At 36.0% G+C, this 12,573-nt stretch overlaps 3 protein-coding genes across 3 annotated transcripts; 2 read left to right on the top strand and 1 right to left on the bottom strand.

The window, feature by feature from the left end:
- Nucleotides 1–1,173, top strand: LOC125071559 (trypsin alpha-like). The gene is made up of 4 exons (XM_047681880.1): nucleotides 1–37; nucleotides 182–329; nucleotides 412–658; nucleotides 796–1,173. Exons 1-4 carry the CDS (start codon nucleotides 1–3, stop codon nucleotides 1,081–1,083), a joined length of 720 nt encoding a protein of 239 aa, XP_047537836.1. The 3' UTR covers nucleotides 1,084–1,173.
- A 3,743-nt stretch (nucleotides 1,174–4,916) lies between these two features.
- LOC125071558 (trypsin, alkaline C-like) lies at nucleotides 4,917–6,172 on the top strand. The gene is made up of 4 exons (XM_047681879.1): nucleotides 4,917–4,953; nucleotides 5,088–5,235; nucleotides 5,534–5,780; nucleotides 5,885–6,172. Exons 1-4 carry the CDS (start codon nucleotides 4,917–4,919, stop codon nucleotides 6,170–6,172), a joined length of 720 nt encoding a protein of 239 aa, XP_047537835.1.
- A 3,271-nt stretch (nucleotides 6,173–9,443) lies between these two features.
- LOC125071557 (trypsin, alkaline C-like) lies at nucleotides 9,444–10,699 on the bottom strand. The gene is made up of 4 exons (XM_047681878.1): nucleotides 10,663–10,699; nucleotides 10,381–10,528; nucleotides 9,836–10,082; nucleotides 9,444–9,731 (listed from the first exon to the last, which is right to left on the bottom strand). Exons 1-4 carry the CDS (start codon nucleotides 10,697–10,699, stop codon nucleotides 9,444–9,446), a joined length of 720 nt encoding a protein of 239 aa, XP_047537834.1.
- Nucleotides 10,700–12,573: the final 1,874 nt, after the last annotated feature.

Here is a 12,573-nt window from a genome sequence, read left to right as displayed (position 1 = left end):
ATGGCTCTCATCTGGTTATTGAGTCTCGCCCTCGTAGGTAAGTTTTGTATCGGGAAGCGTTATATTATTTTTATTTCCATACGAATTATTCACGTTAAGTACATTAATTATATATAATCTGTATCGTGAAAGAAATGATTCGTTGATGCGTTTATTTCTACAAAACTATTTCGACCATCAGGTGCATCATCAGCTGACTATCTGCAAACATACCCCTCCATCGTGCAAGTGGAGACTATCCAGCCGTGGGGTTTCTGGGAGCAGACTTGCGCCGCGAGCATCCTCAATTCCAGATACGTGCTCTCTGCTGCCTCTTGTTTCTCAACATCGTGAGTTCTTCGGTGCTTAATTTAAGAATTTTACAATAATTGCTCTTATTATATTTTATTATCTTAATGCTCATATTTTCAGACCATCGTTACATCGTATCCGCGCCGGCGCTACGTTCCGACACACCGGTGGTATCATCAACTATGTCGACAGAGTGATCAACTACCCCAGAGGAAACTTTACCACCCAGGTTCACGACATCTCCGTAGTGAGACTAGCGTCCGTTCTCACGTACAGCTCTCTCATACAACAGGCTGCTATTGCAAAGCCGCAAACAATTATCCCCAATGGAATAGTTTTGGCGCAAGGAGGTTGGGGTCGTGGCAACGTGAGTTGATTACTGAATATTATTAGTTGTATATTAATTCCCATGATACGTTTCTGTATGTGAGCTCTATGTACTTGTATGAAATTACTAATTAATAATCGATTGAGTCTATAAATACATTATTCTCTTTGTTACAGTCCTCATACTCTCTCAGCTTTGCTCAAGTAAGGACGGTCAGTGGTAGTCATTGCGGTGTCAATCAACCGGCCAACCAGACAACTTTCAACTCCACTTCTAACGTCCTCTGTGGAACTCTAACTCAAGGGTTCAACGTCTCCAACGCTGACGGCGGCAGTCCCTGGATCTTCGGCAACGTCACAGTGGGTGTCGTTAGTGGAGTCGACCACGGAAACAGCTCGTGGTCTGGCATTATCGCTACCCCGATCGCTTATTTCACCAACTGGATCGTCAGAACCGCTGTATAATTTAACGACGCGATCCGAACAAAAGACGACCCCTAGCCATGTACCAACCAAAGATTTATTTTATTAATAATACACATTTAATACACTCGAACATTTTTTTTAATTTACTTCCTTCCCTTTATGGATAATAGATTTTTTAAAATCATGTAAACAAATTCGTATGTAATTAATTTACAAGAGAAAAATAAGATGGCAATATGTAAAGCAATATCACAAGAGAAAATTTATTACCTATTTAGAATATTCAATAGAAGATAGACCCAAAATGTAATATATCACTTTAAGTTCTATCTTACTTAAAGGTCGGCACAACACGTTCATTAGCCCAGTCATCACATACAAATAAACCGATAAAGCTGATTTTTGAATATGTTGTAGGAGGGGCTTAGAAAAGCGATTTCCGTGTGCGACCGCCGCCATCTTGAAAAAAGGATTGGATTTTTTATGCGATAACTCGGCTGTGTATCTTGATACGAGATTATGATAAGATACTTTTTTGTCGCTTCATTTACTTTCTAGCCAGCCTTGTCGGTTCACTTGCATTTCTCAGCCAGTTTTTTGTCTATAATGATTTGACTACATAGCAAAAATTGAATGGGGGCAATTTTGTTTTTGCTTTTTTCACGCTAAAAAAAACGCTCTGTCGTGTTTCACCCACGTGAAGTGGCGGTTATGTGAGACTCACAGGTACCGAGAATACCTGGTGCACTTTGGTGAGCTGGGGTGTACCGGTTTTTAGTGGGTATTCCGATACCCACTAAAAACCAGCCGCAATCATTCCATTTCTTCAGGAGGGAATCTCGTCACAAGATTACTGAGTGCAACTTTAAGCTTTTCGTTATTAATTATGTGTCAAATTAATGCATATTTTGCACATTGTAGCGCAATAAAATGTAAAAAAGCTTAATAAAATCAAACAATGAATTTATCACAAAACGTATTTCGCGAAGTCGTATTTATTATGAATGACTTAAAGTAAAAAAATATATATACTCCTATAATGGTAGGATATCACAAAAACTAGTTTCACACAACTCTGTAATACTACAAAGCCGAGGAATGCCTCGCAGGAGGTTAAACAGATAGAGGAGAAGAGGTTACACGATATATTAATCGTGTTATCCGTTTTCAAATTTAATAAAATTTTAGAATGACTAAGTTAGACACAACGCATGGACTTAAACAGTGGGTGTGACAGGATTATATTTTACACAATTATTCCTTACGAAACGTACGTGAGTAGAAAATCCCTACAGTAGTGTCGGTGCGCGCACATATAAACATACACATATGGTGGGCTAAATGAATTAATATTGTTTTAAACTAAAACAAACAAACGATGCTAATATTCTTATTAAATAAATCACGCAAATAGCCTCACTGAATACCGAATGCTGTACATTCATTTACTTTGGGGTAAACCAAAGTAAAATGTCGTAAGACATTATACCGTTCAATAATGGTAGTACGCCAAGCAGCAATACTTAGTATTTTTGTGTTCCTGTTTGAATGTTTATTGAGGCAGTGTAACTACGCGCATGAGGATATAATATCTCAATTGAAAATGTTGTAAGGTATTGATGGGCTTTGGTGACCACTTACCCTCAGATGGCCATTTCACCTACCTATGTCATATATATATATATATATATACTTAATATAATATCATTTATATCAGTGACAGTTCCCTAAGATTTGAGTCATTGTTCCTTACCGTAAAAGCTATATTCCGAACCAATGGTAGCTTTACATTCAATAAAATCTTGTACACGACGATTTAAAAGTGAGTAAAGTCCAACTCAAATACAACCTATTTTATTTTGATGACCGCATCTTTATAAATAAATTTAAAATAAGCTGTTTTGAAAGGTTTTGAATTTTAAAAAGATAAAAACGATGAAATTGTAAACATCTGATTAATTGTAAGTATTGATTGTGAAAACCTTGGAATTACCCCAATAAGTGAATGTCAATTACATATTAAATCCTTTTTTAAATCTCTTCCTGATATAATCTATATAATGATCTTTGTATTTAATTTAACTCATCGATAAAATTTTATGAATATATATTTATTTATTTTGATGGAATTGGTTGGCGGACGAGCATATGGGCCACCTGATGGTATGTGGTCACCACCCTCCATAGATAAAGGCGCTGTAAGAAATATTAACCATTCCTTACATCACCTATGGGCCACCAACCTTGGGAACTAAGATGTTATGTCCGTTATGCCTGTGATTACACTGGCTAACTCACCCTTCTAACCGGAACACAGCAATACAGGGTACAGTTATTTGGCGGTAGAATATCTGATGAGTGGGTGGTACCTACCCAGACGAGTTTGCACAAAGCCCTACCACCAATAATTATTTATATATGCTAACTGCTTCGCTTGCCTTATTCTATAATAAGGGTCTGCAACTGCTTCTCTTGCATAGAATAAGGATCTACATAGAAATATGGTTTCTGATCCAGTGCCCTTGCTGGCGTAAGCAGAATACCTCACTACAGTTTCATTATAATTGGATGGAGAATATCATAGATTTTTATTTTTTTAAAAGATGTATGATAATGTCGCCCTGGCTGATTTCAGCCACGGCTTCCTATCTCAAGAGAGACCAGACTACGCAGGACATATTTTAGTGCACAATTGTGTGCAGGAACACATGTGCACTCTCTATTCCCTAAATCTCATAATATCCATTATTTTATCGGAAAATCTGACTCGACCAGAAAATAGTTCAGGCGTACAATCAACAGCTTTTCGTGCTTTCCGAGACACGAGAACTAACACACTTAGAGATCTGTAATTATACACAAGATTATTGTAAATACACTATTACGCAACTATGAGTATCCCTACTTTGTCAAAAAATATCTCGACGAGAGACTCTTTCATCTCATCATATCAGTTACTTGTCTAACTTTTGTAACCGCGTATGTTGCGGAGCTGAGTCTTCGTTTCTTATAATTTTGCTTTCTATCATTAGTTTGGGTAAAAACTACACATTTTGTTTTATAGCATTCAAAACTACCGTGACAAAGCACTGTTTTTTACTGATAACCTAAAAAATCAGTGTCAGCGTCAGCAAACAACATAATATCACAAGTACCTTTAACAGAGCAAGGAAGAACATGTATGTATGCGAGAAATAAAAAAGGACCTAGAATTGATCCTTGTAAAAAGTTATATTCATCCGTGAAGTCTAATTTTAATTAACTTTAGCACTTACTTTTACCAAAATTAGTTTAGGGTCTTAAGCGAGCCCGCCTGGGACGGTATGAACCCTCATCACATATGCTACCACCAAACCGCAATAATTAATATTGTTGTGTTACGATTTGAACGGATTAAAGTAGCGTACAGTGACAATGTCTGTGGGCGAGCGTTCATGTGACCACTTCTTTCAGGTGGTCCATTTATGAATCTGTTAACCCATTTTAACCCTAGATCACTAACCTTCGTCAAAACGACGACGCGGACTCAAAAAAAGTGGTATAAATTTTGAATCTAGGGTTAAAATATGAAGAAAAAGAAACAAAAAACACATACATATATAAAGGTTTAGGATATATGACTTATAATTTTTTGAAATGAATAAATCTATTCAAATAAAGTTTATATATTATCTATTAAAAATGGCAGTTAGTAGTTACTAAGAATCTACTTGTTACTAGTAATCTGCTTGTTTATCCTTTATAATGAAAAGATAAAGTTATTATAGATATATTATGTAGATGTAATTATTGGAGATAACAAAGATTGCGAACGTAATATAAATATTTGGGAAGCGTGAAATGAATCATTCGAAGTAAAGAAGTGAATTATAATGGCTCTCATCTGGTTATTGAGTCTCGCCCTCGTGGGTAAGTTCGACATCACTCTTACACATTGACATCAACGATTTCGATTTTCAGAAAATTATTAGTGTTATATTCTTTAGCGTATAAGGAGAAATTAGTCCATGAATATATTTCTATAAAAATATTTCGTCCATCAGGTACAGCATCAGCTGACTATTTGCAAGCGTACCCTTCCATCGTGCAAGTAGAGACTATCAGGCCGTGGGGCTTCTGGGAGCAAACCTGCGCCGCGAGCATCCTCAACTCCAGATATGTGCTCTCTGCTGCCTCTTGTTTCACTGCATCGTGAGTGTCTTAATGTTTTATTGAAAAATAAATTAAACACTCGTTAGTTATCCAAAACTTATAAACAGTAACTATATCTTATATATTAATAGCGTAAGCCGATTTTTGTTCCATTGATTATAGGACGATAGCTGCTCATAAAAATAGGTTATAGTCTCATTTTGAAGAGCTCCAGCCGTAGATGTGTAGAACATTAAAAAGGATTCTTGATTGCAATTAATTATTTAAACAATTGTTAGTTATATAACAATTATGAACTATACCTATATTTTTTAACTATTATTGCTAATTTTTTCAGACCATCTTTACATCGTATCCGCGCTGGCGCTGTGTTCCGAAACACTAGTGGTATCATCAACTATGTCGACAGAGTGACCAACTACCCCAGAGTAAACTTTACCAACCAGGTTCACGACATCTCCGTAGTGAGACTAGCGTCGGTTCTTATGTACAGCTCTCTCATACGACAGGCTGCTATTCCAAAGCCGCATACAATTATCCCCAATGGAATAGTTTTGGCGCAAGGAGGTTGGGGTCGCAGCAATGTGAGTTGATTACTGAATATTAATTATTTGTTAACTGTATGTACCTGTATGAAATTACTTATTATTCGATTGAGTATATAAATACGTTATTCTCCTTGTTACAGTACTCATACTCTCTCAGCGTTTCTCAAGTAAGGACGGTCAGTGCTAGTCATTGCGGTGTCAACCAACCGGCCAACCAGACAACTTTCAACTCCACTTCTAACGTCCTCTGTGGAATTCTAACTCAAGGGTTCAACGTCTCCAACGCTGACGGTGGCAGTCCCTGGATCTTCGGCAACGTCACAGTGGGTGTCGTCAGTGGAGTCGACCTCGGAAACAGCCCGTGGTCTGGCATTATCGCTACCCCAATCGCTTATTTCACCAACTGGATCCTCAGAACCGCTGTATAATGCGAAAAAAAAAATACTCCATAAAAAAATACATGACAGAAAATTAATTTGATTGAATTCAATAAATTGTATTACTCACGCAGAATTTACTTTTATTTGTCTTAAATATTATTTAACAATAGAAATTAGATTTTCGACCCGATCGTTGATTCAAATCTAAATATTACGATATTTCTATACATTTGCTATCATTCTGAATTATCCACGTGTTTGAAAATCACAACATACGTTTTTTAACGAAAATACAGTACTAATGAACTAGTTATAGTGATGTTCACCGTAGCCTCAGAATCTGAGGTCACACGGTTTAAGACTCTAATGCTCGATAGTCAAATGTTTAAGCTGAGTGGATTCTACTAATCCAAACTAACACCAAAAATCTTGTGATACTATAAGTAGGTCAAAGACACATCACTATTTAATGTTGCAATATTTAATTAAAAATTAATAAAAAAAAATTCAGAATTAAATAAATAAATAAATATTGGACAACATCACATACATTACTCTGATCCCAATGTAAGTAGCTAAAGAACTTGTGTTATGGAAAATCAGAAGTAACGACGGTACCACATACACCCAGACCCAAGACAACATAGAAAATCATGAACTTTTTCAACATCGACTCGGCCGGGAATCGAACCCGGGACCTCGGAGTGGCGTACCCATGAAAACCGGTGTACACACTACTCGACCACGGGAGAATTGAATAGGAATTGCTTTTAAGAGCCTATTTGAATAAAGAATATTTTGATTTTGAAACTCAGTAGTTACTCTTTCACTTAAAGCACTAACTCGACGTATTCCCTTTAGAAGGTGATAGGGGTGACTATTGTCAATAATTTTAACTTCCATATGCATAATGCAAAAGTGAACCATTTTTGAATTATCGAGAGAATACATCGAATTACCAATAACCCTTTACCTATCCTAGATCTCAACAAATACGCTTTTTATCTTTAGTATAATCTTCTATTGAATAATACGCCTTATTTATCAATGTTGTTTTGACATGAGCTTTATATTTTTTAATATGACAAGTCAAAAGTAACTGTGGATCTTATGATAGAAACGAATACCCCAGGATACCCCAGGACGGATATATTATCTTTACGAAGTCGAAAACTACCTATTATTAACATACCTTTCTTCCTCTTGTCTATACAATGATTGTCACTTTTCACTCTTCACAATTCTTTCGAAAAGATCTATATTATTGTGAATAACCATAATATTGCTGTAACCATACTATCAAGTAAGAATAAGTATACCTATTTTATTAAAATTATTCCGAAACGAGCTCCAAGATTATCGATAGATTGAAGATAAAAAAACAGCATAATCACTTGCAACCGTTTGATTAGTTCTTCGGTCGTTCGATTATTTCAGATAAACAAAGTATCAACCAATCACATTAGTTCCTTATTGTTTAAAATTATGTTTAATTTGTTAATAATAAATATACCACAAGAAGTTAAGAAAGTGAAATGGCATAAATACTAATCATGAACAAATAATTGTGCTTTATTTTAAGGACTATAGAGTACAATATTAAATTCAATTAACTTAAAAATGCATCTTAAAAATAATATCAAAATAGTATTTGACTTCTTAGGTGTTTTATATTACAACGTTTTATATTTTATATTAAATATGTTTGTCAACTTGTAATCACTGAGAACTGAACTATTTTTATGTGAAAAGGTGTTGTTTTTGTTTGATAGTGTACCCAAAGTACCATAACTAAGTATTACTTACCATAAGTACATTTCGATTATGCGAACCAGTCTGGGTCTCAATTACTTCAGATACTCGAGGTTTTATTGTACATAAAAATAGTAGTACTGCTTGACCAACTAAAACGAGTTGGTGTAGCAACATTTTAAGCTTTGCGGCGCTTTTTTGTCCGGGTAGACATATGACTCCACTCCACCTGATGGTAAGTGCAAGTGGAGTCCACACGCGGGGAAGACTAGTACAGGCAGCTAGAATGAACTGCACTTGTCACCCTCGGCATGACCGCAAGATGTTTTTTTACGCCTCGTTTGAAGGCACCCAGGCTATAAGAGGAAGGGAACACGCGTGATGGTAAAGAGTTCCGTTTTTTGGCGGTGCGACAAAGAAAATAGTTGCCAAATTTCGTTCTGCGCGATGAAATCGATGTCACAGTTAGGCGGTGACATCGCGAGCCAGCACGCGTAGATCTGCGTAGGAAAGGGGAAGCAGGAATTAGAGAGAATAATTCCTCATAGCACTCGCCTTGATACAGTCGATAGAAAAAGCTCAACGCCGCTATTTCTTGACGCAAGTGAAGCAAAGGTTCGAAGGTGTTTGTGACCTTTACATCGCCAATAATGCGGACCGCACGTCGCTGCAACCGATCCAAGGCTTTCATTAAGTACTTAGCGGAGCCATCCCAGAGGTGCGAGTAATATTCAACGCAAGAACGCACCTGCGTTTTGTACAACATGAGCAGTTGTTGTGGAAAAAAAAACGCCTTACCTTGGTCAGGATTCCGAGTCTCTGTGAGGCTATTTTGATAACAGCCTCGATATAATCCCTTGGATTAAGGTCACAGCGATCATCAATACCCAGACTTTTTTGTAGTAAACTTAGTTTTCTTGGCATTAATATTATCGGAACCCCATTTGGCAATGACTTCTAACGTCCTATTGAGTTCAAAAATAAGATTCCTCCGCTTCTCCTCAGTTTCGGCTCGCCCGGCTACTGCTCGTCCGTAGTAACTCCCATGCACTGTACTCTGCTTGTAGTTATAGAGATTTGTAAATTCCGATAATTATATACGTATTTTTTTTTGTTTCGTCCAACTTCATGGCATAAGATTTATTTTTGCCACATCTTCCTACTTAAAAATATAATGAACCAAGTTTTTAATCTATTAAATTATTTAAAATTTCCTTCGACCTAAAAATAAGTGGTAATTTTAAAAATACACCGTCGTTTCAATTACTAGACAGGTAATACTACCTACCTGGGTAGGTAGGGAAAACAGGGACTCAGTGTCAGTTTTGAATTAATATGTTGAATATTTCTTAGATTAGTTCGATTAGTTAATCGAAATAGTTTTTTTCGTGAAACTGATGAACAATAATCGCTTTTTGAAAAAGTTATTGATCAACACTTTACGTAGAGGTAGTAAAATATTTGTATATTACTATTTTATAAGAAAAAATTGTTTATTTTAAAGGTATAAAGGTAAAAAAATAAAATTATTTTGTATATAAAATTTTTAATTTCTTTCCTTTACGTATTATACAGCGGTTCTGAGGATCCAGTTGGTGAAATAAGCGATTGGGGTAGCGATAATGCCAGACCACGGGCTGTTTCCGAGGTCGACTCCACTGACGACACCCACTGTGACGTTGCCGAAGATCCAAGGACTGCCACCGTCAGCGTTGGAGACGTTGAACCCTTGAGTTATAATTCCACAGAGGACGTTAGAAGTGGAGTTGAAAGTTGTCTGATTGGCCGGTTGGTTGACACCGCAATGACTAGCACTGACCGTCCTTACTTGAGAAACGCTGAGAGAGTATGAGTACTGTAACAAGGAGAATAACGTATTTATATACTCAATCGAATAATAAGTAATTTCATACAGGCACATACAGTTAACAAATAATTAATATTCAGTAATCAACTCACATTGCTGCGACCCCAACCTCCTTGCGCCAAAACTATTCCATTGGGGATAATTGTATGCGGCTTTGGAATAGCAGCCTGTCGTATGAGAGAGCTGTACGTGAGAACCGACGCTAGTCTCACTACGGAGATGTCGTGAACCTGGTTGGTAAAGTTTACTCTGGGGTAGTTGGTCACTCTGTCGACATAGTTGATGATACCACTAGTGTTTCGGAACACAGCGCCAGCGCGGATACGATGTAAAGATGGTCTGAAAAAATGAGTAATAATAGTTAAAAAATATAGGTATAGTTCATAATTGTTATATAACTAACAATTGTTTAAATAATTAATTGCAATCAAGAATCCTTTTTAATGTTCTACACATCTACGGCTGGAGCTCTTCAAAATGAGACTATAACCTATTTTTATGAGCAGCTATCATCCTATAATCACTGGGACAAAAATCGGCTTACGCTATTAATATATAAGATATAGTTACTGTTTATAAGTTTTGGATAACTAACGAGTGTTTAATTTATTTTTCAATAAAACATTAAACCACTCACGATGCAGTGAAACAAGAGGCAGCAGAGAGCACATATCTGGAGTTGAGGATGCTCGCGGCGCAGGTTTGCTCCCAGAAGCCCCACGATCTGATAGTCTCTACTTGCACGATGGAAGGGTACGCTTGCAAATAGTCAGCTGATGCTGTACCTGATGGACGAAATAATTTTATAGAAATATATTCATGGACTAATTTCTCCTTATACGCTAAAGAATATAACACTAATAATTTTCCGAAATTCGAAATCGTTGATGTCAATGTGTAAGACTGATGTCGAACTTACCCACGAGGGCGAGACTCAATAACCAGATGAGAGCCATTATAATTCACTTCTTTACTTCGAATGATTCATTTCACGCTTCCCAAATATTTATATTACGTTCGCAATCTTTGTTATCTCCTATAATTACATCTACATAATATATCTATAATAACTTTATCTTTTCATTATAAAGGATAAACAAGCAGATTACAGATTCTTAGTAATTTTTTTTATGCAATACTTAGGCGGACTGGCAAATGGGCCAGCTGATGTTAATTGGTCACCACCGCCCATAGACAATGGCGCACTTAGAAATATTAACCATCCCTTACTTTGGTAATGCGCCACCAACCTAACTCAGGAACTAAGATGTTATGTCCTTTGTGCCTATAGCTACGCCAACTCACTCATCCTTTAAACCAGAACACAACAATACCAAGTATTGCTGCTTGGCGGCCGAATACCTGATGAGTAGATGGTACCTACCCAGACAGGTTTGCCTTTTTTCAATGGATAATATATAAAAATAGTTTTATTTATATTAATACTCGCACATCATCTTTCCACCAACCCTCATTGGAGCAGCGTGGTGGAATATGCTCCTAACCTTCTCTTCAAAGGGAGAGGAGGCCCATAGCCTAGCAGTGGGAAATTTACAGTCTGCTAATGTATATACATCTTTTACATGAGCCATATTGTCCTGATTAGAGGTTTAGATTTTCGTAATGGTAATAAAGAATATTGACCAATTCGCTCTATAAATAACAGCATTATTTACAATTATTTATATAATTTAATATTTGCTAATTATAATGTTTCAGTGCATACGACATAATTTTGTGATGATTAAAAGAAAACCCATAAAGATAATGATTAAATCAGTATTAATATTTATTTCTACACAAGTAAATATGAACACCATGTATATGTTTGTTATTAAAGTACAAGAAACAGTAGTCGAAATAATATCTAAATACTTTAAGCCTTTATTGTGAAATTTGAAAATACCACTTGAAATCTAATAACCGAGATACAGGGGTATTAAATAGATAGTATATATCAGGTGTGAATGGTTCCTATAAGTTATTCATAAATATTTATAAGGATTCAATAAACAGAAAGATTTAGTTTACACGCGTAGATAATTATCATAAAATTGGGTCAATTCTACTAAATATTAATAAGAACGATTACGATACGTTGACGATTCGATTGCAATGAAGTGACTATTTGTTATTAGAATTTTCCCCCTGCACGGCCAAAATCTTACATTGTAACGATTTTGTAATAGAAAACAAAAATTTTACTAGGTGTGATTTATCCAATTCTTCTATATGTAAGATTTGTCAGACGACATGGATGTAGAGAATGTTATTTGTGAGATGACGTCGGATAGAGAATTATGGAAGAAAAAGACATTCTGCGCCGACCCCAAATAAAATTGGGAGAAGGGCAGGAGGATGATGATGTATCAGAACCTGAAGGAATTACTTTCAAATGGATGGTTTATTAGTTTAATATGTCAGAATACTATTTTTGAATTAAGAAATATACTTCAAAGACTAGACATTAAAATATACACCAGACATTAGATATATAAATATAATCATCACATCTGGCAACTTTGCCACTTAACATACCTGTTAAAAAGACATACCTGACAGACCTGTTAAGGTCCATTTTTGACCAAAATTCTAAGTCAACCAGAAATCATTATTAGGAACAAGTTAGCTTCTGTTATTATTCTTGAAAATATAATTATATGCAAACACGAACGTTATCCGTTTGGATATTGATGAGCATTGAGTCCTGTAAGTAAGTAATAAGAACTATGTATGGTAAACTAACAAGCACTTAAACTTTGAAACCCTGTCTCATAAATATATTTTTTTTCTTTCTTGCTTGTATACAACACTATGTCACTACAAATCA

Source organism: Vanessa atalanta, chromosome 19, assembly GCF_905147765.1.
Source record: "Vanessa atalanta chromosome 19, ilVanAtal1.2, whole genome shotgun sequence".
NCBI classification, from domain to species: Eukaryota; Metazoa; Arthropoda; class Insecta; order Lepidoptera; family Nymphalidae; genus Vanessa; species Vanessa atalanta.
Note: the sequence above shows the minus strand (reverse complement) of the source record. Positions and strands in the feature narration are given on the sequence as shown.